Source organism: Xenopus tropicalis, chromosome 3 (assembly GCF_000004195.4).
Source record: "Xenopus tropicalis strain Nigerian chromosome 3, UCB_Xtro_10.0, whole genome shotgun sequence".
Classification (NCBI taxonomy): Eukaryota; Metazoa; Chordata; class Amphibia; order Anura; family Pipidae; genus Xenopus; species Xenopus tropicalis.
Window position 1 is genome coordinate 115651634 of NC_030679.2, and position 27781 is coordinate 115679414.

Consider the following 27781-nt stretch of genomic DNA (forward strand, 5'->3'; position numbering starts at 1 on the left):
GTGGGATAGCAGGTATAGTAGGGAGAGATGGTGCCTATAGTAGCAGTGGGGATAATAGCCTCTGGGAAGGGACTGTGGCTGTGGGATAGCAGGTACAGAAGGGAGAGATGGTGCCTATAGTAGCAGTGGGATAATAGCCTCTGGGAAGGGACTGTGGCTGTGGCATAGCAGGTATAGTAGGGAGAGATGGTGCTTATAGTAGCAGTGGGATAATAGCCTCTGGGAAGGGACTGTGGCTGTGGGATAGCAGGTATAGTAGGGAGAAATGGTGCCTATAGTAGCAGTGGGGATAATAGCATCTAGGAGGGGACTGTGTTTGAGCATACCTAGTATGTGGTTATAGAGCAGCACTTTATATTTGTGGCGGCCAACTTGGGGTCCTCCAGCTGTCGAAGTACAGCTTCCACCATTCTAAGATGAGAAGTTGTAGGGATTTTGCTGCTTGAGGGAGCAGACTATATTTTGCCAATCCCCTGCACTCCTGAGTAGTGATGAGTGAATCTGTCCCGTTTTGCCTTGCTGAAAAATTCGCGAAATGACAAGAAACAGCGTAAAAGCGCTGAAACGCATTTGTCGCACATCTTTTTTGTTGCCCGCATCTTTTTTTTTGTTGTGCGCGTCTTTTTTTATGCATCTGTGCCTATTATGATGTGTCCACACCCAATTTGACGCGCATTGTAACTTTAAAATGAAGATTCAGTGTGTTATTTAGTGCCAGTTTATTGATAATTTAACAATTATAACTAATGCCCTGTGGCTGGCCAGCCTACATTATAATATTCACTGTATATGGAACTAGCCACTATACATGCACTGAAAATCTTATTTTATCAGTAGGTGTATTGTGTAGGTGTAAATACTGTTCAGTTCATCTGGTCAGGAGATAACTGCCGGAATGTTTGCACCACAGCACCAACACAATTAACTGCATACCACTGGAGAATGTTTTAGTGGGTCAAAGCTTTTGCAACACAGGGTGATTTTTTAAAATTATTCTATTATTTTAAACCTGTTGCATCATATTTCCAGCCAAGACTGGGTACAATCATCCCAGATAAAGAAACTGTTTGGCCAAAAGGACAGGATGTCCCTGCTTTACCACCATACAAAATACTCTTGTCTCTTCTGCTCTCCTTCCCTCTCTTTTTTACTGTTCCCCAGACATATTCTCCCATATTCACTTCTGTACATCCTAGACCTAAACTTTCATGTCCCCAGTCCCATCTCATCATCGTCTTAGCTTAGTCAGGTCAATTGTACTACACACTTACCCTTAGCAGCGTGTTCCTTTTCTGCCCCCTATGACTCCCCATCCACCATCCTGTATTTTTCTTACATTCTTTTGCATTGTGCTTTACTTTCACTGTTTCCATATTTTATTTTGTTCTCCCCCTGTGTTCTTTCCCTTCTCTCACTTTTTTCCTGCACTTCAGCTGCTCGGACATTCCTCTCGTTGCTCCTGACCTGCCGGTGATGTTTCGTGTGTCACAGGGGCCAGGAATGCTACCGGTAATGGGTACTTATATTTATTGCCCTGCCTTTCCCCGGGATTAAGGGGAAATTGCAACATGTAGGAGAGCAGAGCCCCAGCCGGGGAGAGAGAAAATAAGTAATGAAAACGGAATCCTGCCTTTTTGCAACACACGGAGCCCGCAGTACACACTCGGGGGCTGTTTGTGAGGTACACACTGGGGGGGGGGGCTGTTTGTGAGGTACACACTGGGGGGGGGGGGCTGTTTGTGAGGTACATACTGGGGGGGGCTGTTTGTGAGGTACACACTGGGGGGGGGGGCTGTTTGTGAGGTACACACTGGGGGGGGCTGTTTGTGAGGTACACACTGGGGGGGGGGGCTGTTTGTGAGGTACATACTGGGGGGGGGCTGTTTGTGAGGTACACACTGGGGGGGTTGTTTGTGAGGTACATACTGGGGGGGAGCAACCCTCCTTGCCCCTATTTGAGGACGCCCATGCCTCACTCTCCAGAGCAGGAGGGCAATGCGTGTGAGGGTGGGTGTGCGTGTGTCAGAGTGAGCCAGTGGGACGGGGGAGGGGGGGAATCCCCCATTCACAGCCAATCAGCGCTTCCCCAAGCCTGACACTTATCTGCGCTCAGCTTGAGTTATTAAAGGCAGAAGCACAAAACTGTCAGTCCAGTCAGGGAAACCCTGAACAAACAGGGAGATTCGCGGGTGAGCAAAGCTCCTATTGCACAGGGACACCACTAAACTAAAAGAACAGCGCCTCTACAAACATGACAACCACCAACGGGGCCATAGAGAATGGGCAACCGGATAAAAAGCCCCCATTGCTCCCCCGACCAATTTCTAACCTGGAGATCCAGCACCTACAGGTATTTTGACTGTAGATTATGTGGCAGCGATATTAACATACATGATAGATGATAGATATTTAGATAGATAGATGATATATAGATAGATAGATGATGGATAGATAGATAGATAGATAGATAGACAGAGAGAAGTTAAGGATGATAGATAGATAGATAGATAGATAGATAGATAATCTTATTATCTTTCGATAATGTCGAAAGATAATAGACAAATAGATAAATAGACAGAGAGGCAGATAGATAATGGATTGATGATTGACAGGCAGGATAGATAAATAAATAATAGATAGATCGATAGATAGATAGATAGATAGGTACAGACGTTAAAAGATGATTACATAGATAGATGATAAATAGATAGATGATAGATAGATAATAGCTAGCTAGATAGATATATAATAGATAAATGATATATAGATAGATGATTGATAGATATATAGATAAATAGAAAGAGAGACAGATAGATAATGGATTGATGATTGACAGACAGGAAAATAGATAGATCGATAGATAGGTACAGACGTTAAAAAGATGATTAAATAGATAGATAGATAATAGCTAGATAGCTAGATAAATGATAGATAGATAGATGATTGATAGACAGATAGATATATAGATTAGAAGGATAGATAGATAGATAGATAGACAGACAGACAGACAGACAGACAGATAGATAGATAGAGAGATAGACAGGTACAGACGTTAAAAAGATGATTAGATAGATAGATGATAAATAGATGATAGATAGACGTGCATTGGTGAGTAATAGACATGTAGATAGATAGATAGATTGATAGATAGATAGATAGATAGATAGATAGATAGATAGATAGATAGATAAAGAAATATAATAGAAAGAGAGGCGGACAGATAATGGATTGATGACAGGAAAATTGATAGATGATAGATAGATAATATAAATTTAGGATGATAAACAGCCAGCCAGATAAATAGACAGGCAGCGAAGACGATAATAAATAGATACAATAAAGATAGACAGACAGACAGATAATGGATTAATGGTCAATATACAGGAAGATAGATATATAGATAGATAATATACATTAAAGATGATAAACAGCCAGCCAAATAAATAGACAGATAGTGAAGATGATAAATAGATACAATAATTGCTAAACTTGAGATCCAGCACCTACAGGTTCAGTAACTGTAGAGCATAGGGCTGTGATCCTACTATATAACTATATATATTATACTATATAATATGTTAAGTACTGGTAACATATTAATATATATACACACACAGAGAGAGAGAAAGAAGGATAGATACATTTTATATATATATATATATATATATATATATATATATATATATATATATATATATATATATATATAAGAATGCTATACTATATTTCACTAATTTTATATTAAATAAACTTATACATTGTACTATGAGCTGATTTATACCAATGTATAATGTCAGTTATATTATAGTATATCTATTTGTATGTTATTCTCTACTGTGCTGCTTTGCATTTTATGCTATACTGTCCAAAATATATTTATATTCAGTGTTACATGCTGGTTAGCAAAACTCAGATCTCAGTAATTTTCCCCTCATTGCATTGCACATATTAGATAAAGGTGTACTATGTGAAGAGTTCTGCCTCAGTGCCATATGTTGGGAGCCTTAATGCTGTGCATATAGTCTACAGTGGTAATTATGCTTATAAATGTATGCAGTCTCATACAGTGTCATTCTTGATGCCTATGGATTATGGAGAATTAGTCATAAATCTAGAGTTCTTTAGTCCAGTGCCCCAGAGCAGCATCCTATCCTGGATACTCTTGTTCTCCATAAAAATCATATTCACATTGTGTCAGAATGTTGCCCTTGTTGCTCATTTGACTACACATTAGCAAATGAGGGTAAATGCCATGCACTGACTTACAGAACCACGCTCAAAGAGAAATGGTCATTACCTGAAAATTAAGCCATAGTATAGTGCTCTATGGAGCAGTAAGTATGGCAGCATGTTGCTTTGCTTGGTATGTACAGTGACAATACTCGGATAATATACAATGGGCGACTTTCCATAAGGGAGAAAACCGCCATGTATGACTAATTACCCTCAAAAGAACAAGTCATCTGAAATACTCTCTCATGAATACATGTACAGTGTGTACCTTTAAGATAGCTGTCAATTGTGTCCTTAAGTGCCCAATGTTAATGAACCATCAAAATAAAAATAGTCATCTGGAGCCCAACTGCCAAATGATTCCCAGGGCTGCCTCCAGTGCTTCTGAAAGCAACACTCTAATTTACTCTGCATAGGGGCATCTGTGTGCTGGGGAGGAGCAAAAAAAGTAACTTACCAGAGCCAACATAAGGCCAGGGCTATCCAACTCGAGGCCTGAGGGTTGGACTTAGTCCTCTAGAAGAGTTCCGTGGTGTGAAAAGCAGGCCACAGCACTGACAAAGTTGGGCAGCACTGGTTTATGAAGTAATATTGCAAGAGCACAGGTAGAATATTATATAAATGGACTGTGGTATGGGCGGTATGATACATTTATTAAGTGAAGAATAAGCTTGTATGGATTTAAATTGTAGTATATATTCTGCATGATATAAACATGCATAAATATGAACTGAACCTGATTAGATTATAGCATCCAGTTTTTGCATGGCTATACGGTGCAGTTGGAGCAGAGTAGCAGAATACCATATCTTGGTGCATCTATCCAAATTTTTTGTGCAGCTGTAATTTAAGATTAATAAATACTTCCATGGCATAAAAATCTACTACATGCCAAATCCATGTAACAACACTGGTATTAGTGCTTGTGCATGAGGCCTGAACATAGTAATCTGGGTTAAATTCCCTAAGTATTATCTAATAAACATACATACATACATAGGCAACAGTAACTGACTAGTACAATGTAATGGTACAGGTAGGGAATGTATTATTCAGAAAACATTTGCCATATCCCATATTCACGCATATGCAAAAGGGCTCCAAATACACCGGACACAGCGGCTTGCTTAAAACTCGATTTTTATTACTCCATTTAAAAACAATACGCCTGACGCGTTTCGTGTAAATATACACTTAATCATAGGCATGATAGGCATATCCCATATTCACCTTACAAAAAGCAATTGTTCTTTTTTTTATTAGATTTGCATTATCATTGCTATAATTCATATCCACATTGATAGCAAAAAATCCTGTTTTTTTTTTTGTTTTTAAGGTTTTTTCAATCATGGGGGGAAACTCTGTAACTAGAAAACTCAATGTCCCAAGCATTCTATAAAAGATATATTTTTTACCTGCTGTTTCTAGTTTAAAATGTTTCTAGATTAAAATACCCCCCCCCCCCCCCCCCCCGTCATTCATCCTCTTAAAAAACAATCAGCCCTGGGAGAATTGAGGTGATGCTGAAGAAGTTAGGGTGTAAAGGTAGATGTTTCACAAAAAATAATGAATCCCCTGTATCAGGTACTTCACAATGCAGCCTAATTATGAAGCCCCATAAGGCCTAATTATGCAGCTTTATAATACCTACCATGTATGTTAAATACATTTACAATGCAGCCATTTATGTTGTTTATATTGTGCTATAATATGTGGTATATTACATGGCTGCAACTTGTAAATGGTATATAAATGCCACCACTGGCCCAGAGCTGCTTGACTTTTAGCAAAAAAACTGGATACCCAGTCTTCATACCTGTTTTATGTACAATAGTACAAAAATAGTAAAATAAAATAGTAAAAAAATGCACAAGTGTGTACTATTCAGTGTGCTAATGTTAAAAAAATGGTGAATACTACCCCTTTTAGTGGTTCATGCTGTTATATGGTTCACAATCAAGTCTATCCTAAACCATGCTAATAAGGAATAGCCATTGGGGTTGTATAAGTACAACAACAGGACCAGTATTTCCATGGCTTATTCCCTGGAACTACCATTCATGGACAGAACTAATACTGTATGCAGAAAGTGATGGCATCTCATCTCTGAAACTGAGTGCCACAACTTGAGCTGCTTATTTGAGCCAGTACTAGCAAATTACTTAGCGGGAGCTTACAATTATAATGGAGAATTCTGGGAGTATATATACATACATTCTTTTTGGGTCCAGTGTTGGTGTGGGATCAGTGCTGGAATGTTTCATACATAGGGTCTTTACCTAATTTGAAGACCCATGTCTTCAGGCCTTAAGGCAGTGATCCCCAACCAGTGGCTCGTGAGCAACATGTTGCTCACCAACCCGTTGGATGTTGCTCACAGTGGTCCCAATGAAGGTGCTTATTTTTGAATTTCTGGTTAGGAGGCAAGATTTGATTGCTTAAAAACCCAGTGTAATTGCCAATAGAGCCTTCTGTAGGCTTTCAGTCAACATAGGGGCTACCTCATTGGCATGATAGTTTTGACATAGGATTAGTAAGAGTTAAGGTAACATTAGGTACAAGTTAGTGACTAATTTTGTGCTTTATAAAGACAATATAAAGAGGTTGTTCTGTGCTCTGACTGTGCTGTTTTACTAAGAATCTGTACTGATAATGAAATCCATGTGTTGAATAATAAATACAGCAGGATCTGCTCAGCTTGGGTAGGCTTGGCCTCATATACTGCAGTAGAAATGTTGCTGTGTTTTCTAAGTAAAATGCAAAAGTAAAATTTTTTTGCATTGAGATGTGACAAACGATCTGGAAGGACAGTTTTCTTTGTGAGTAGTAATGCCACCATGAAGAATGAGCAGAGCATTGTGATTGAAAATAAATCTGTGTTTGAAGATATCTATAGATATTTGTAAAGCCTGATTTCTTGGTTGCTATAATTCGCAAACTGAAATTTGTTGAAGCCACATCTGTATCATCTTTATTAGACTTTCTCTTTGCATTACTTAAAAGAAATTTGAAGAGATGAATGCATACTTTTGTTTCTGTTACCTAGGTTTCTCTAGCTTCTATTATTGTGTTCTGCCTTGCACAGGAAGTCCATTGATATCTGACTATTTATCACTGGCTTCCATATCTCTCCTTATACTGTACTGTAGTGTAATAACCTTGTCAGAAGGCAGCATGGGTCTGGCCAAGTAGGTGATGCATGAACTGAGTAGGGGCACCAAAACTAAACATGTAAATGTACTGGCCAAACAGAAATAATTTCATAATCTGTGCAGAAGGATACAATCCAATTGTATTTAAAAGTATTCCTTTTAACTAATATAAAGTGCAGCAAAATATGTTATAGTTTCAATTAAGAGTGCTAGGAAGGGCAAGGCAACTTCTAAATCTGGCACAAAGTACACAGTGAAGAATTAGTAGACTAAAGGGATCGCTTGTGTGGCAAAATGTGTGAGTGCATATTTAATGATGGACCAATTGTGATAGTTGATGCTTCAGTGATTGTAGTTACCCATTTCTAAATGGCCAATGCTCTTATACATAATGCATGACTGGCAGTAATCTGCACCAACTTCTAGTATTAATGTAGTACTTACTACTTCTACCTCTAGTTATTCTCTAGATGTAATGCAACAGCATCAGCACAGGGCAGCCATTGATTTAATCATTTTAAGAAAAACAGGATTTATGGATATTTTTTGACCTCTTTATTAACACAGCTTACAGAATAATTTTTGATTTATGGTCTGCACTAATATGAGCCAAGTCTAATTGCTTACCAGTTTGTTCTGCCCTATATGCATTCTCTAAAAGCTGTGTATTGTAATAAATGGATATTGGGGGAGTATTGTGGTCAAAGTATTAGGAAATGTGCCCAGGCTTTCTATTACTTTTGATCTGTAAGAGGTTACTTTCCCTTGGTGTATGTCATGATAATGTAAAAATATATTTTTTGTAGCAATTTATGGAAGAAAGTAAGATGCCTGCTTATATGGATACATTTCAAATCAAAATACATTTTATTATTTTCCATATTGTGTGTTACAAGTACCCTATAGAAAATGTTTTGTAATAGTAATGAGTATGTTGGAGCAAACAAAGGCAGTAGGTTTTTAGCATTTTTAAAGGAACCAATCAGTACAAATGATAACATGTCACCCCTGCAGTAGCACAAATCAGTTATATTTAATTATTATTATATTTGTAAATATATACAAATACAAGTAATATTAATTTTCTGGGTAGGTACTGGCTTAGTAGTTGCCTCAGTATGCATTTCCCATGTCGTTCACTAATGCTGTGTAAGACATTGGCCTCAAGTGTGCCGCAGCCCCAAAAGTGGTTTAATAATAAATTCTATGCTAGACAAAAGTCTATTTCCTCATATACCTGTTAGATCCAATATGCCCTTGTTTCTTTGTATTGTGGTTATTGTGATACTTTCTATGGATTCTTATTGTGTACATAAATAATGTGGCAGGGTTTAAGTGGGTCCAGATGTCAGTAAGAACAAATTGTCTTTTGAATGTTTGTATGAAATCATTCCTCTGAACAAAGACATTACAAAGCCATAATGCAGTACATGCAACTATCAAAGGTCTGGGAGTGTCCAATGCCAAGGAGCAGATTGCTGTGGGTATATTTTGTTGTGATGAGTGTGATTTCTGTCTATGTACTGGTGAGATGGAAGGGAAAGCAAATGAGATTGGAAACTGGACGCTGCAAGAAATTACTTAAAGAAACAATAACACCAAAAATGAAAGTATATCAAAGTAATTAAAATATTATGGAGTATTGCCTTGCACTAGTGAAAGTTGTGTTTTTGCTTCAGAAACACTACTATAGCTTATATAAACAAAGCTGCTGTGTAGCTATAGGGGTGTAGCAATCCAAATTATAATAGGGCTAAATGGCACAGGTTTCATAGCAGATAACAGTAAAGCTCTGTAAAACACCATTGTATCCTACAGATCTAATCAATGCAATGTAACCTGTGCCTTTTCTTCCTTTTTCCAGCTTGAATGGCTGCTCCCGAAGGCTACACAGCAGCTCGTTAATGTAAACTATAGTATTCTTTCTGAAGCAAACACACCAGGTTTACCAGTGAAGGGCAACACTACATTATATTCATTACTTCAAAACACTTTCCTTTTTGGTGTTACTGTGCCTTTAAAGCAGTGCAGTCCAACTTCTGTGGTGCCAAGGGCTGGAATTTTTCTGGCCTACATGGTGGAGGGCTGATAATGGAAGCCAATTTTGATCACTCCCCTGTTATCACAAGAGCTTTAACCACATCCATGTTATCACAAAAGCTTTTATGACCATACTCACATTAATGGTGGTAGTGCAGTGAAAAACCAAATGGTTGGTGCTCACTGCAGGGATATCACTTTCATATTTAAAGTGAAAAATGCAGGTACTAAAAGATGTAAACAATACGGGGGAATACAGGTGTGAATAATACAGGGGTTTACAGTCTGAATCTGAGATGTGAACAATGCAGGGGGTCTCAGTTAATCTCAGTACTGATACCATTTAAAGCTTACACAAAGGTAAGTCACAGCAGCCAGACAGGTGTGGGGCAGATGTGGATAAGGAACATTGAAGCGAAGTGATAATTCACATCAGTCCCTGCCCCAGTGGAGTTTACAATCTAAGGTCCCTATCACATTCACGCATATTGTTTATCGGGAGCCAATTAGCCTGCCAGTTTCTATTTGAAATGTTGGAGGATTAGAAGTCAGAGTACCCGGCACTTTGCAGATAATGACCTTATTGCATTACATCCTAGGATCCCACTGCTGAAAGGCATCATCATTACCTGATACATTAAGGAGAGATTGTAGTTTGCCAGAATGCAAAACAGGTTGTCCTTTTCAAGTCAAAGTATTAAAGTAACAATAAAGACAAGGCTATGCTTTCATTATACTGTCCTCTTGTATTGTATTATTTTTATATTATAGTTATGTGTGCACAGGGTGTGGCAAGTTTATTTGTTTTCATTTACTAAGCAATAAATATCAGATGACATTTCATTACCCTTAAATGGTCACCTGGAGTTTTTAGAATCTATGGTACTATACAGGGAATGGTGGAATCAAAAGCATGATCCTCAGCTCACCAAGTGCGTCCTTGGTGGAGGGCCCTACATTAACTTACCTAAAACATAGCAAAACAAAGGGAGTTGGGGAATGCCTTGATGCCTGTCTCTAATAGTTGACATTCAACACATTTCATCCTTTTAAGGGCTATAATTATTATCATTGTGGCTTGTATAGATCCTGTAGTATGAATACATGCTAACTGCTATAGAAAATACATTGGGCATGAACCTTTACAAATCCCCAGGAGTCTGGAAATTTGTAATTTTGTATGTGTTTTGGGAAGAGAGCTGTGCCAGGAAACTAATGTCTTCAGACATGTCATAGATTTCTTTGGAAATAAACCATATCCCATTTACTAGATATAGTACTAATTTATATCTGCTTAGTAATAGTTATACTACTCTTTCCAGATATTTATTAATAACGAGTGGCACAAGTCAGTAAGTGGCAGGACTTTCGCCGTGTTTAACCCAGCCACGGGTAAGAAGATATGTGAAGTGGAGGAAGCAGATAAGGTGAGTGCTTTGTGGTTGCAATGAACATGCCAAAGAAATGATTTACTATGTAAAATCAAAAGCATATTAATACTTGATAGTGGCTTTGGCTCTGCAGTGGGTCAGCTCTCCAGTATTATGATTTTCTTGTGAGCTATTTTCATTTTTATTGCTGTTTCTAAGTGGCAGAACTTGATTCAGACTTAAGCTGTTGCTGTACTCAAAGACAGATACTGGAGCAAAAAGGAAGGGCGAGAAATTGTGAGGTAGCACTGTAAACTATGCACCACAGTATTTAAAGTGGACCTGTCACCCAGACATAAAAATCTGTATAATAAAAGCCCTTTTCAAATTAAACAAGAAACCCAAAATCATTTTTTTATTACCACATCCATACCTATTATAAAAGCATTTAAAAATCCCAGCTGTCAGTCATATATTGCCTGCCCCGCCTCTATGCCTTAGGCATAGAGGTGGGGCAGACAGTTACTTTCACTTTCAATTCAGAACTTATTAGATGTTGCTGCACCCCTCACATTCCCCCTCCCTCCTAACCATGTAATTTTGTAACCAGTGTATGGACATGGGCATTAGGTCCCTCCATACTGCCACAGAAACAAGATATTGGCAGGATGCAATGCCTGCTTTGAACAGTGTCCACAAAATGGCCCCTGCCTGCATGCTGCAATTGTGAATTCCAAAGCTGAAGAAACTAAGATTAAAATAATTTATATAGTGTAAGTAAAGTTTATTTTGCTTGAGAACCACAATAGAAAATAATTTGGAATTATTTCTTAAGGTGACAGGTCCACTTTAATAGCCAGTCACTTTAGTGTATATTTTGGTAGTTACCTGTATAACTGAAAGTATGAGTTATTACTGCTTAAATGTTATTGCTATCTATGTGAGGATTTCACTTTGCCATGTAAAGTATTTTACCAGCATTTGAACAGGCATTATCTGTGTCCCACAGGCCGATGTTGACAAGGCTGTTGAAGCTGCCCGTGCTGCATTTCAGAGGGGCTCTGCATGGAGAAGGTTGGATGCCAATGGCCGAGGGAGACTGCTGCACAAACTGGGAGACCTTTTGGAAAGGGATAGAGTTCTGTTGGCTGTAAGGGAAACTTACTGGCCTCTGCGAATTCTCATTTTCCTCTTGGGTTTCTAAAGTTAGCAAGCTGGCTTACTTAGAAATCATTAAATAGGTCTTATTTAGCTTTGGAACATGATCTCTGTGCAAGCTAAAAAGAAACCAAGATAATCTGCTTCCTCTGGAAAAAAAACAACAAATCGGTTCATTGTGCCATATGATTATTTCCATTTCCAACTCAGTCTGTTAGAACTAGTTGCCTAAACTTTCCTGCTGGTGAAGTTCCAATTGCCCCAGGATGGATGATAAATGAGAGGCACTTCAAAACTGGCTGTGCTAACTACAAAAAAATGCACAGTTAGATTCCAGGAGCCATGCTGCACTGAAAATTCATATTAATTTGATATTACAGAAAGCACACCAAATCTTAACACTATAAAGAAATATTTTTCTATGTGCCTCACTCTTGTTTAAGTGTGAAGACACACGGAGCTACTAGTATAAGCTACTTGTCATGGCTACTAAAACAGACAATGCTGATCATTTACTGATAATTGTCTCTATGTGTGTTTATGTAGAGGCAATTCTCAGTATTGTCTATGGCAGGGTTTTTCTGGCATTTAGTAGCTGTGACAAGCAGCAGATACTAAATAACTCCATGTGTCTTTGCCCTTTTTTTTACATATGAGGTTGCACATAAGTAAAGAGGTTTGCTCTTACAAAGATCCTTAAATTCAGATTATTTAGAGTGATACAAAATTATTTTATGCAAGATTACATTGCATTGAAAGATTACCTACACAAATATACCTAATGAGCAAATTTTTACGAGATACAATAGAACAAAGTGAGATATCCAAACATCAACTTAATAGGGTATGATTGTGTTTAGAAAAGAAGGATCCCCATATATTTTGGGATAAAACCATTGTGAAGAGGAAAGAAGGGATCTCCAGTGTTTTAAAATAAACACTTTGCCAAGAGGAATCTCAGCAAATGTCTATGCCTTATCCAGTTTCATAACTCATTGTCCCTTTTATTGTTATAGACTCTGGAATCCATGGACACTGGGAAACCCTTCCTGCATGCCTTTCTTATAGACTTGGAGGGCTGCATACGGACCCTGCGTTACTTTGCTGGCTGGACTGACAAAATACAGGGCAAGACAATTCCTGTAGGTAAGGGCACATATGTCTTTTATTAAGTAGCGAGATGCTCAGTGGGATGGCCCCTATAATAAAAGTGGGGATAATAGCCTCCGGAAAAGGACTGTGGCTGTGGGAAAGCAGGTATAGTAGGGAGCGATGGTGCCTATAGTAGCAGTGGGATAATAGTCTCTGGGAAGGGACTGTGGCTGTGGGATAGCAGGTATAGTAGGGAGAGATGGTGCCTATAGTAGCAGTGGGATATTAGCCACTGGGAAGGGACTGTGGATGTGGGATAGAAGGCATAGGGGCCGATTCACTAAAGGTCGATAATGCTTATCGCATGCTTTTTTGCATTAAAAAGCATGCGATAATTAATTCCAGATTCATCAAAGTCATTTTGCATGCGTTAAGACGCATATCGCATGCGCAAAAAACGCACGTTACCTTGCATTGCTGTAATTCTTGCATTGAAATATTACTAACGCAAGATTCACAAACACATATGAAGCGTTAAACGCGCTAAATATCGCAATAGTCTGTGCGAATATTAACACCTACTTGGGGCAGGCGGTACTTAAAGAAAATTGTGGTTAGTGAGCTTTTGGCAACACAACATGGAGTTTGCAGTGGGATTTTTTCAAGTATGTGTTGGCCCTAGAGTGATGCATCCTCCAGGGTTTTCAGGGAAATGGTAATTTTCAGAACAGTAGTTTTCCAAAAGTAATGGTTACATGCTTAAAATCGTGCGGTAAGATAGCACGCGGCGAAATATATAGTGCGCAGTGGGAAATAATGCACACGGCGGAAAATAACTCATGAAAAACGTTCATCGTGAGTTAAATAACGCAAAGAACATCGCTTCTTAATTATGACAAGTGTCCTTTTAGTGAATCGAGCGTTAAGTCGCAAAAAATAAGAAGCGATAAAATTTTTAACATTCTAAAAATAGCGCTCGTTTTATCGACCTTTAGTGAATTGGCCCTTTAGTAGGAAGAGTTGGTGTCTGTGGCAATGTAGCCCCTGGGAAAGGAGCCTTGAGTTGCAGGTTGTACTTTTTATATAATAATGTGCACAGATCTGTCTGTCCGTCTCATTCATGTTTTCAGGTCCTGCCTAATTGCAGTGCAGGAACTAAGAAGATTATTGAAACAGTACTGAAATCTGACTCAAAACCCTGTTAAATTTAAAAACATTGTAAAACAAAAAGTGATATATTTTCTTACAAATATAATCATTTTTCTGTTTGCTTAAAAAAAACAAAACCTCTTCCCTGGAACTTGCGATTTGTACCTACTTGCTTCTGTCTAATTAAGTTAGGCTTTACATATTTAGGTTTATGTTTTACAGCCCAGTTATCTGGGCAAGATCAAAGATTCTGTATGAAATATCTGTTACTTTTATACTGTAACCCATAAGGAATTAGTATAGGAAACACCAATCTACTAAAAAGGCAGTTAAAAATGCATGTACTGTAGCCTTTAAACTTTGCTCTTTTTCCTTCATCTCCCTCACTTCCTACTATAGGGATAGAATAACCTCCACAGGAGATATATACGACTCCAAAACAGATATGATGTAGACATATGAGCCAAGTATGTAATGGGACATGCTTTACTGAGCTGTATTGTAGGAAGAGATGGTCTTAAAATGCATGCAGTGGTATTGTCTTAAAAGAGTGTAAAAAGAAACACTTGTTTAAGAATTAAAGAAAATATACATTATGCAGGGCTGTTATTTAATAACAGATGCCAGCATTCTTTAGGTCACTTTTGCATTATTTAAAAGCACCTAAGTGCATTTTTGTCAGTTCCTGATGCAACCCTCTACTCTCTGAACATGCGACAAGCACCACTAATGGTCGATTCTTAGCAACTTTTCAATTGGTCTTTATTTTTTATTTTGTATAGTTTTTTTCATTATGTGACTTCCTCTTCTGACCCTTTTCAGTTTTTACATGGGGGTCACTGACCCAGGCAGCCAAAAAACTATTGCTCTGTGAAGCTACAGTTTTATTGTTATTGTTACTTTTTATTACTTATCTTTTTATTTAGACCCTTCATAATTCATATTCCCGTCTTTCAAAACACTGCCTGGTTGCTAGGTTAAATTGAACCCTAGCAACCAGATAGCATTTGAAATTATAGTCTTGAGAGCTGCTAAACAAAAAGTGAAATAATTAAAAAAATGCAAATAATAAAAACTAAAGACCAGTTGCAAATTGTCTCAGAACTGCACACTCTACAACTACTAAAAGTTAATTTGAAGGTGACCAACCCCTTTAATAGCGAAGGTAAGAATTTTAGAAGAAGACTGACGATAACGCAATTACCATCGTTAAATAAATTAATCATGTAATTTAGCTTTGACATTTATAGTATTTGCTACATTTTACATGGTAACTGTCATTCCTTTATTCTGTTATTTTAGATGACAGCTTTCTGTGCTTCACTGTACATGAACCCATTGGAGTATGTGGGGCCATTACACCTGTAAGTATTAGCAGTAACAATGCAGCTTGCTAGTATATTACTTTGTGTTTATATAGTGAATAATGTACCCCTGTTTCAAAATATTAGGATATTATAAGTCACCAAGGAGTTCCATGACCATATAAAGGTTATACAGGTCATGGAACCCCAACATGATTTCTAATATCCTCATATTTTTCAACAGGGTGTGCATAATTTATTATAATAAACAAGTTCCATTGAGTCATGTGAAATTGCATCACTAAGCACTGAAAAAAATGGATAACATCATGTACCATTTGAAACGATTTTATTTACAGGATATTCATGGCTTTTGTGTATTATATATATACAAGGGGTAGAAGTTATCTATAAAACATAAGTAGTGTCAGGAGTTGCCAGCAGCTCCACCTTTAAAGAACCACATTGGCCATTGCTCTGCTACTAAAGTCAACTACAGTGTTATTTTGTTTAAAACAAAAATTTGCAGCAGCAGACATTCGATTGCTAATTCCATATGGAGTGCTAACAGGAGACAGGGAGTCATTTAGCCTTTGCAGTGACAATTAAAAAATATAGAACCATACAGTCATTGATGGTTGAAAAATTACACTGAAAGCTGACTGGTGGCATAACCTGGTTAGGCTGGTTAAATCAAAGTAAACAACACTAAAAAATAAATACAAGTACAATTAAGTTCTTTACGGGCTATTAGTGCCTTCAATAGGTTAAAATAAGGGAAACAACTAGACTGAATGGTCTCTTTTAAACTAAATGGAAATTTACAGTGTTCCATCAGGAGTTTATGGGCTGTTGAATTGCGCTGTGGGTTAAGCTATTATACTTAGCACTTGCTAAATTGTAGGTTTGCAGTCATTTTTGGTTGCAATAGAAATGTGATACCAAACCAAGGTTTATTTATGTATTGGAGCAGCTATGAATGTCATTTTTTGTTTCAGTGGAACTTTCCTCTGCTCATGCTTATCTGGAAGATGGGCCCTGCTTTGTGCTGTGGCAACACTTTAGTCATTAAGCCAGCAGAACAGACTCCCCTCACTTCTCTCCACATCGGATCATTAATCAAAGAGGTAAGGCTAGTTCTGCCTGAGGCCATCTCTTACAAAAACTACACCAACCTCTTCTGTGTTCTAATGGCATTCAGTGCACTTAAAACTGAGTGGCACCTTAATATCTATGTCTGAGTAGGTACAGAATTCTTCGTATTTTACTGCAGGGGCACTGAATAAACAACTAAAGTTTTGAAAAGCCATGTGAGCCAGTTATTGGGCAACTAAATCTCACGCGTGACCCTGATGTTGCTCGCCCCAGTAAGATGGTCCTATATTCAAATTGCAGAGAAGAAGCATAGTGTATAGAAACAAATTCTCATAAGATCTCTCGAAGCGTCATAGTGATTGGTCAAACAAACATTTGCTGTGTATTCTATCACTGCCAATGGTTCTCATTGGCTTTTGGACAGTAAAAGGCTGCTAGTAGCTGAGGTTGCAGCCTTTATATAGAAAATTTTTGATTTTATTAGAGTTTTATTTTAATGAAGTCAGCCTATCTGACCATAGGCTTGAAACTGACGAAACAAGCATTTATCTTTGAAATCTTGATTATGATCACAAAAATTGCTTTTCTTTTTGAGTGGAATAATTACTGTAGACTATTAGGAACTGGCAGGGGCGCCACATAGACACTAAAAGCATCAATGTAAGCAAGTAAAGGGAAATGGCTTTAGGATACACTAAACCCATACTCCCTTAGCAAATTTTGAATATTCAGTATTTCAGTATTAAGTTTCCCTACTAAATTATACATTTCATGGTAAAGAGAAGTATGCCCTCTTCAGTAGAATCCAGAGAGCTACATATTATTTTCAAGGATTCTTCATTACAATTTAATGTTAAAAATGATGGACAGTTTTTGGCAGTGCTCATTTGTAAACAGTGGGAAACTGGTAGCCATTCTGAGATGAGCAGCAATATAAATGCAAGAATTTTAAATACCAGTTCAGTAACACATCAGGTTTGTTTGCACAATGTTTAGGAGTAATATTGGTCCATTATCCCAGGCAGATTAGCTCCAGCTCCATTGGATTCAGATCTGCGTTGCCTTGGTCATTGTAGGACATTCACCTTCTTGTTCTTGAGGCATTCCGTTATCAATTTGGCCTCAATGGGATAATTTTCCTACTGAAGATGGACTTTTGGGCGAGCTTCTGTTTTTAGCAGATTGAAAGAGGTCCCTTTTACCTTGCACTAGCCTTTTTTTCAATACGATTACAAGATGAACCAATGCTCTTCCTAGCAAATACTGAACTCACGCCCTCGTCTCACCCCCAACCTAGCCCTTTTTCTCCTTTCACAATAACTATTGATGGCATGACTATTAACCCTGTTAATTCACCACGCTGCCTGGGGGTTCTTTATGACCAGTCTCAAATCATATTAATGCAATATTACCAAAATACACGCCTTTCTTTCACAAGTAATTGCTAAAACACTAATACATGCCCTTATCCTATCCTGTTTGGATTACTGCAGTCTCCTACTAACTGGCCTCCCAGACTCCCACTTAGATTGTAAGCTCTATGGGGCAGGGACCTTCTTCCTACTTTGTCTCATACCACATGGCACTTAATCTGTGTATTTATACTTATTCGTTTTATTTATTTTAATATGTGTCCTCCCTGTGTGTACTTTTGTAAACTGTAAGATTGTAGAGCGCTGCATATTCTTGTAGCTTTCTTCAAATTCTATATCTTTTTTTTAACCTTATACAGTGTAATATTCTTCTAGTAGCTTTCGGTTGTACTGTGGTGTCCCAAGTAGGGGCATTTAGAGTCTCAATGCAACCCGCATGGCTGTGTTCACTCAGGCTTGGCACCTCAGCTATACTGAGAGCACTGATGTAGAGCACCGATCACAATGTCAAAACAGCCTAGACAGGAAATACCACCATGGGGCTACACAGTACAACCCACAGTTATCACTAAGTCTGCTGTTATTTTGCTGGTACAAATGCACACACTGAATTATAATTAAGCTTGCACATCAGCTATTACCTCCATAACATATCTAAAAAATATTGAATTCTGCAGCCAGATTTCTGTAGTCATTCTTTGGAATCCTTAAGTGATCTCTTTGTAATTGTAACATTATGAACTAAGATAGATTTGTCCTTCCAACTCTATCCCAGCAGTCTTTTCTTGTACTTTTTGCTGCAAACAAATAATGATTTATGTTCCTGGTTGTTATCTATTGGTACCATTAGAATCTTTGTCTAGATATGTCTGTATTAGAAGGGACAACCCCTGCTTGTTGGAAAAGACACTGAAGTGACAATTACCAGGCTGGCTACTCAGTTTGAACTATTTTAATAAGTACTTTATCTGTCACTGCAGGCTGGCTTCCCTCCTGGAGTAGTCAATATAGTGCCAGGATATGGACCCACAGCTGGATCTGCCATCTCCCACCACCCTGACATTGATAAAATTGCATTCACTGGATCCACAGAGGTAAGCTGTTGACTACAGATGTAACTTGGTTCCATGTCCTCTTTAGCCTGTAGCAGTCAACTTCAGCTTTGAGTTGAGGCAACATGTCAACTAGGGGAGGTGGCCAGGACACAGTGCATTTGTCAAAAGTGAATAAAACTTGAAACAACAGACCCAAACCATGCATGAACACCAGCTATGGCTTATTCCTCAACTGAAATACTGCTGTACAAGTTCCAATGTCAAAATGCACCATATGTCAATTTGAAGTTATTACAAGAGAACTCAGTTAGACATAATGTTTTCTTAAAGACAGTACAGTTCTCCATGTGTCCCATTTGGATGTCTGACTAAACTGTAATGGTTTGTAACCTGGGCTCTTGCTCAAAAGTTACAAATTTGCTGGCCCAGGTTTGGGCCAAACACATTTGTATCATGTAATAAAGGTTACAAGCAACACTATATATTATATATATACATATATATACATATATATATATATTTAAATATATATCCATAGCAGTCACATTTAATTTACAACAGGCGGCCAGCAAATGCTAGATTCTGATTTCTTGTTTTGGGTTATTAGGCCTGGTACCAACTTTGCATGGGTCCCAAAGAGCATTTTAACCTTGGTTCTTTGCCAAGTTAAGTACAGGCTGTTAATTACCCCATTCCCATAGCACACACATTATTGTGTTAGATATATTTGTTTTAGTTTGCATTTACCAATTGACTATTTTCCCATGAATAGATTTCATGATTCATGATCCCTGAGGCTTTTAGATGAAAAACAGAATTCAGTGATGTTTGTATAGTAACCATAACAAGTTATATTATGACATATGAAAGTACTCCATAGTAAACTGATAATAGGCATTTAGATAAGAATTATTACAGTTGCTATTATCATTTATGGAAATACATGTACTTTGAAAATATAGATAAAGCTGGGCTGTAATGAAAGTGATAAAGCCTACATGCTGCATTTTTTAATATATGCAATGTGAGAATTCACTGGCCAGTGGACATATTTCTGGAGTTTGATCATAAGTATCTGATAAACAGTTAACAGCAGCAACATATTCTTGTTATTGGTGTGTGATAGCATTGCCATCTAGTGCTCCCACTGAGAACTGCAGGTTATCTGTTCTGGTGTTGACACATTACTTATTTGTGAAACTTTTAGATATTGTGACGATCACTCTAACACTTAATGTCCTTGTGGATTATTTAAACAGGTTGGAAAACTGATTAAGGAAGCCGCTTCTAGAAGTAATCTGAAACGTGTCACTTTGGAGCTCGGAGGGAAAAATCCCTGCATCGTGTTTGCAGACTCTGACTGTGAGTTTGCAACTCAATTCAAAATAGACATCATTAGAACAAAATATGTGAAATAATCTATTAATCTTAAGGGAAACTCTCTCGTTGTTTGTGTGCTGTGTGGTGCAAATCTCATAAAGAGAGCATGAGTGGCATGTCCCCCTTTGTGCGGTGTCAATAAGAAGTGTATGGGTTTGATAAGGTAATTTAGTGTATTGATCAGTTTCTCCATGCTCATAAGTATTATTCAACCCAGCACTTCAAACAGACACCACCAAAGGCTTCACAGCACAAGAGAAAGTCTGTGGCACAAGCATATTTTATGAAAACACAAAAACCACAAAAAATTCAAACAGACACCACCAAAGGCTTCACAGCACAAGAGAAAGTCTGTGGCACAAGCATATTTTATGAAAACACAAAAAAAAGTAACTTTTCACAGGAAACGCTAGTGTCTAAAAAGTGCTCAGTCTTTCTTTAAAAACATAAACATGGTAGTTGTAATCAAGGTTGACCCTTTGTTCATATAATATATATAATACATCCCTAAGCTGGGTCACAGGAAGGCAGACATTAACGATATTTTGGACAAGAGCAACTGCATGGTGGGTCCCTGTGTTAGGGAATTAAAATCTCTGTTTTCCATGCACATTCATGCATTGTTCAACACCTATTTACTGTGTTTGCAGTAGAGCTGGCTGTAGAATGTGCTCATCAAGGAGTCTTCTTCAACCAAGGTCAGTGCTGCACAGCCGCTTCACGTGTCTTTGTGGAAGAGTCCATTTACCCAGAGTTTGTGAGACGCAGTATAGAACATGCCAAGAGGCGCTTTGTAGGGGACCCTTTTGACCCCAGAACTGAACAAGGACCACAGGTACAAGACTGGTTTGGCAAATACTGAACATTAGAATTCATCAAACTATGCAAATACCAGATAGACACTACTTAGATAAGCAAGCCTCACTGAAGGGGAAAGTACTGTACACTCACAAATATAGCTATGGGATCTGTTATCCAGAATTCTGGGTCCTGGTGTTTTCTGGATAAGGGATCTTTTCAAAATGAGAATCTCTATACCATAAGTCTACTAAATATTAATTAAACTCAATAGGATTGTTTTGATTATTGAGTTTATGGGAGATGGCCATCCCATTATTTATAGCTTTCTGGATAATGGATCCCATACCTGTACTACAATGTGAGGTCATAAGGCACAATAATGCAAATTGTTGCAGTTGTAAAAAACAATGGAAGGGTTTTCCCATGAAAGCTTTTGTGGGAGTATTATTTTTCTTGCACACAAACTAAGTTTATAATGTACATAAGGCTTTCTGGTGCTGCTGGTAAAAAAAAAAAAACCTTATTGCTTGCATGTATCAGCTGGCAAAATGCAAATGAAATTAAAAATGTGTGCCACATAATATCTGTGAATATGACAAAGTACATGTTTGTTTATATGTTATTTACATTTTTATAATTATATATGCTCTGTGTTCTCAGATTGATCAGGACCAGTTTGATAAGATTTTGGAACTGATACAGAGTGGTAAGGAGGAAGGAGCTAAGCTGGAATGTGGGGGCTCAGCTGTCGGGGAGAGAGGATTTTTCATTAAACCCACAGTATTTTCTGAAGTCACTGATGACATGAGGATAGCAAAAGAGGAGGTAAGGGTTCCAATAAAGAACATAGTGAGTGATATTTTAACAAAGTACATAGTTTGTGGGGCGGGGGTTGGTTCTCTTACTCATCAAGCTCTCTCTTTTAGTGTCTGCATACTAACCGAGCAGCTAAGTATCCAGCTAGACTGATATTAGGTCACCAAATTCCAAAAGGCCTCTGTGGCCCCCTCTGGCACCTGCCCGCTCACCCAACATCAGCTCCTCCCCCCATGCACGCACCTTAGGAGGGCAGTGGAGGAGCAACAGGATAGGGCAAGTGGGGATTGGTTCTGGTTCGGCAGAGCCCACCAGGTTTTTTTATGGTGCCCTGTCTGCACATTCTGACCTGCAATTATTGGCCAGTTTTCCATTTAGGCCAAACAATGCTTGTGCTCTCATACCATTGTTTGATCAGCCAAATCATGTGGCTGAAAGCACAGGCACACACAAAAAATCATAGAGTTGAATCATAAATCAGTTACACTGCATGATAAAATGTGTGTGTTGCCAGCTGTAGAATGCAAGTGTATTTTTTACTATCGTCAGAAAGCAATTCCCATTATGGGTGTTTGTATCGCTATCCAAGCTGGACACTATGTTCTGTAATTCTTTGCAGATTTTTGGGCCAGTTCAATCGATCCTGAAATTCAGATGCCTGGAAGATGTAATAAAGAGAGCAAATAGCTTGGAGTATGGATTGACAGCTGCTGTGTTTACCAGGAGTCTGGATAAAGCACTGACTGTTGCCTCAGCCCTGCAGTCTGGCACAGTATGGTGAGTGTATGAGAAATCTCCAGGTTTGCATTGCCCTCTAAACGCAGACCTGTGCCTGCACCTGAAGAAGGGGATTTCCCCAGAAGGCTTGTGCTGCTTCTTTCTGCAATAAATGTGTTAAAGGCATTGCCGGTATGCTGGTGTGCTTCTTCCTTTTGTAAAGGTATATGGAATGGCTTGGGAGCAGCCGAGAAATTGAAGCACCCTACGAAAGTTTGCAAGTGGTGTGCTGAAGATTCTCTCTATTGTTGAACCTCTAAACACAGACAGTACAAGTATAAATAGGTACAGGATTAGCATTAGATTAGGTATCATATGGACAGATGTTTATATCTTGCTTGGATCAGTCTGATTTTTGCCATCAGATTTGCCAAACTTAGTGGCCTATAGCAGTTTTTGATTACCAGCTTCCAGGCATTGTAGGATCATACACTTAAACATCAGACAGAAGTACATGCCATGCATCAGGAGCAAGACTAAAAGCATCTAAATGATTTTTGGCATTTTAAGTTCTTACACAACAGTATCTTTGTGCCAACATAAGGCTCACATCAGGAATCATATTTTACATACCATTAGTTATCAAGAATCTTTGGATGTATGAACTTTGTTTAGCTGGTGTAGCAATCCCCAGAAACATGTTGCTCACCAGCCCCTTTGATGTTGTTGCCAGTGGCCTCAAAGCAGCTGCTTATTTTTGAATTTCTTGGAGGCAAGTTTCAGAAGCTTAAAGACCATGTGTACTGCAAAACAGAGCCATAAGGTAGTGCAGAAAATTGTAAAATGGGTGTTGCCGAGGTTCTTACTGTGGTACATTAATAAACACTGAAGAAAGCAGAAGGATTCCCAGCACCTTGATCTGTCTTAGGATTTATTATAACTTTCCTGACAGGGAAAAAAATTTGAAACATTTATCAAATCTGATACCTGTGTCAAATCATCATATTGTTAACCATGTTGTTCATATACAGCAGCTTTTTCAGCCTCCTATACTGGGTTGTGTTTGAAACCATTTTGCTAGTTTTGAGCAGGCAAATACAGGTTTGGGACCTGTTTTCCAGAATAATCAGGACCTGGGGTTTTCTGGATAAGGGATCTTTCCGTAATTGAATCTCCATGCTTTAAGTCTACAAAAAAATGATTGAAACATTAAATAAACCCATTAGAATTGTTTTATCACCAATAAGAATTAATTATATCTTACTGTAGTTAGGATCAAGTACAAGGTGCTGTTTTATTATTTCAGTAAAAAAGGTGACCAACATTAAGAAATGTAATTATTTTATTGACAGAGTCTATGGGAGATGGCCCGTAGTTTGGAGCTTTCTGGATAACAGGTTCCTGAATAACGGTTCCCATACCTGTACCACTGTATGCATTAAAATGAAAACCAATATGAAGAGAAGATTTGTATGTCACTTGTATTAGTTGGGGCTCTTATGGCATCATTGTGGTCACTAGAAATATGACTCAATGCCTTTTTTGGAAAGCTATGTTGTATTTTGGCATTCTAACGCAGCAATAATATCTGGTAACCCTATTGGGGACATAGATTTGCTTCATATTTTTCTCTTCTTTGTTTGCCTTTCTTGAATCAAGAACAAAGTAATAGGAAAAAAGGTGAACTTCATGGGTCTAACTGGAAATAGGCTGAATCTCCTTAATACAGTATGTAACTGTAAACTCAGAAAAATATATATTATAAGTGTTTAAAGGTTTATCTTAATGAAAACAGTTTTTTTCCTCACAATATATTTTTATATTGCAGGGTCAACTGTTACAATGCTCTGCACACACAGACTCCATTTGGAGGATTCAAGATGTCTGGAAATGGAAGGGAACTGTAAGTTCTGCTGTTCCTGTCATTGTGTACACTGGGCTAATTACCACATCTGTTTCTACTGTCCCTAGACCAATGGTGGCATTGTGGCATTCTGCTTTGGTACTTTTGAGGGAGGAAAGATGTGGTACAAAAGCCCTGGCCCCCACTCCCACCCATCACCACTTCCAATTTAAAAGAATAGCAAATGTACTGCCCCTACAGTAGATGCTAGGGTGTTTGCTTCCATGAGAGTACTGCGGTGGTGAAAATGCCACTCCTAAACTTTACCTAATGTCCCTGCTGACTTTAAACCTACCCTAATTTTTCTGCTGCCCTTACTTTGTAACCAGCGCTAATATTGTGGATGTCCTTATACATAAACTAACATTTGTATTCCTGTTGTCATTAACCCTAAACTAATGGACTAGTGGATGTCTACTTCCTGATGTTAAGATTAAAAATTCCTGTATAACATAGCATAACAGTGTGTCAGTAGCACTTAAACAAGCATAGAAGATAAATATTGATTTGTCGTTGATAACCTTATGAATCTTACATGTGTATTTCATTACAGGGGGGAGTATGCTCTGGCAGAATACACAGAGGTTAAAACAATCACTATTAAATTATCACAGAAGAACCACTGAAAAGAAAGCAGCAACCGGAACACAAAATGGATGAGGACTGAAAAGGAATGCCAGTAATCCTATCAGAATACAGCTAGAGATTTGTGACAAAAGGAATTCCATGTGTTTGTGTCAGAGAAAAGTTTTCAATTGCCTACATTAGGAGTAGTTAAATTCAGCATTTACCTTTCTTGTTAGCAAAACCTTCAGTGAACCGTTTCCACTACCTAACCCTAGTTCCTGCTGTTATTGTTTTCAGCCATGTTTGCCTTTGTCATAGAGCAAGTGCAGCGCTTCACACTGAATACTGTGCATGGACAGGACATGCACAATTGCCCATGACTCAGGTCTGGACTGGGAGTCAAAATAGGTCCTGGCATTTTAAGTACATTTTACCCCAAACAGCCCCCCACCAGCCCAATAAATAGTGACAGTCTGTGGTATGTTACAGCAGCCCCTCTGGCATTTGCCAGAATCTACATATTGCCAGTCTGAGCTTGCTGTGAGTGCAGGTTGTGTTGAAGGCCTGTCTCAGCACTCACCTGGGAAAGCCCACTGGGACCAGTAGTGTTCAAGAATCTCTGTCTTCTGAATGCAGAAACGACAATAACATCTCTTATGTAAAGATCTTTGAACAAATATTTAAACAAATGTTTTTGTTAATTATACAAAGAAAAATGGTCCGTGTGGACATTTTAAGGGCTGCTGTAAAGGCATAATTTTCTATGTGCACGGGGAATTCCTGCTCAGTGTAAATCCATTTGTAGTTAGGGGTAGGAATAGAAAAGATTACTTCAGTCAGCATCATTAGGGCAATGTCATATGGGGGAATTTCAAAGGTGTTTTGAGAAATCCAGCTTTTTGGGCAGATGGCAAAATGCTCACTATTGCCCCCCACAGGCAGGTGATAATGACTTCACATTGTTGTTGCCCTTGCAGGCAAAATGCTGCGGGAGAGCTATGTGTTGAAGATAGTTTCTGTGTAAACATCACTGGTACAACACTGGTATACATACATACATACATACATACATAATCAGGCAATGTAGAGCACTGGGCCTATAATGGGATGGCATGTAGGGCTCATGCAGTGCCACAATGCTGTTCTCAGACAATAGATTATTACACTCACCCAAATAATACCTGAATGAACCCAGATTACATATCAGTTTCGGTAAGTAATGGTTTATAGCCAGACAAAAAGATGCCAGTTCAGTCAAAAGTAGCCAATTCTTGAGCAAATGCCTGCTTAAATATGGGCGCCTTATGGAAATCTAGCTCTGGTCATAGATATACATGTGAATGGGTCTTTGGTAAGCCATATGTGTCTGGGCAAGTAGCTAAATGGTGCTGCCGTAGCTTTGGGTCACTCTGGAGATTTAGACTGCTGCCACATCAATCCTACAACATCGGCTGCAAACGTTGTTCACTCTTCATCTCCCAAGAGATAGAGTATCTTTCTGCTAACAGACACAGACATGCATCTGACAAAGTGTATTTGTTGTAGCTTTTTGAGGTCTATTAAAAGGCAAAGTCTTGTGTAAATTGAAGGGGTTTGATGTGGGCTCCCTGTATCAGCAACACAATTCTATCAATGATAGATGATGATGAGAATCAGAACAGGGGAGGTATCAAATTGTAGACAGGAGAGGTAAGAGTAAAAATGGTTGAATAAAAAACATGTAATGATATTCAGTGTAATAGTAATGTCTTATATTTAGATGTGTAAGAGAATCTCATATATCATGTACTGTGTGTAATGCAGGGAGTAGGTCTAGATCATATTCCCCAGTTTCAAAAATCAGGAACAAAGAATAGAATAAAAGAGCTGCTGAGCATTATCAATCCTTTTGCATCTTAATTGATCTCATTCCTTGTTTAGCTCTCCCACATCCTGTGCCCTGGTACTTTCATAGTGAGCAAAGAGTAAATACATCATTTTCATTACAGCACATATTTATAGAGACCCATGAGAAAGGCCAGATTTTTCTTCTCTGCCACTGATTATTTTGTGAACTTGAAATCTGCTTTTTCTGTTTTTGTTTTTCTCATCTAAGGGGATTGGGGTGTTTATAACTGATTTTCAGCCTCTAATGTGGTAAAATGATGATGAAACATATTACTAACTGGACACAATTATTTTATATTGTAATGAACTAGACTTTTTTATTACCATTTTTTTAATGACCCACTAAAGTTAAAATATATATAAATATATTTATGGAGTAGAAAGCAGTTAATCAGACATTTTCGATTTTTATTTTTTTGTATTTTCGTAGCACAAAGTATTTTAATTTGTTTATATATAAATGCTTAAACCTCATGTACATAATTTAGAAGACAATCTTTTTTATAATAACAATCGATATTTACAGCTTTTAATAAAATGTTAAAAATGCACTGTGACCATATCTGTATACATTTGCATTCTTTATACAATTAATGTACATCTAACTTGCCAAACATGTTGCCATTATGAACAATTATCAGCACTAACTGCATGCCATATAAATACATACAAAGACTTATTTTCAAGTA

The 27781-nt window shown here is 38.1% G+C and overlaps 1 protein-coding gene across 1 annotated transcript; it reads left to right on the forward strand.

Annotated features, from left to right (window-relative positions):
• Window positions 1-2099: 2099 nt before the first annotated feature.
• Window positions 2100-27649, forward strand: aldh1a3 (aldehyde dehydrogenase 1 family member A3). The gene is made up of 13 exons (XM_002939264.5): window positions 2100-2350; window positions 10748-10852; window positions 11805-11945; window positions 12970-13099; window positions 15497-15558; window positions 16497-16625; window positions 18947-19060; window positions 20281-20383; window positions 21052-21236; window positions 21863-22027; window positions 22638-22795; window positions 24564-24638; window positions 25192-27649. The coding sequence occupies exons 1-13, from the start codon at window positions 2252-2254 to the stop codon at window positions 25262-25264; spliced, it is 1539 nt and encodes a 512-aa protein (XP_002939310.1). The 5' UTR covers window positions 2100-2251; the 3' UTR covers window positions 25265-27649.
• The last annotated feature ends 132 nt before the right edge of the window (window positions 27650-27781 follow it).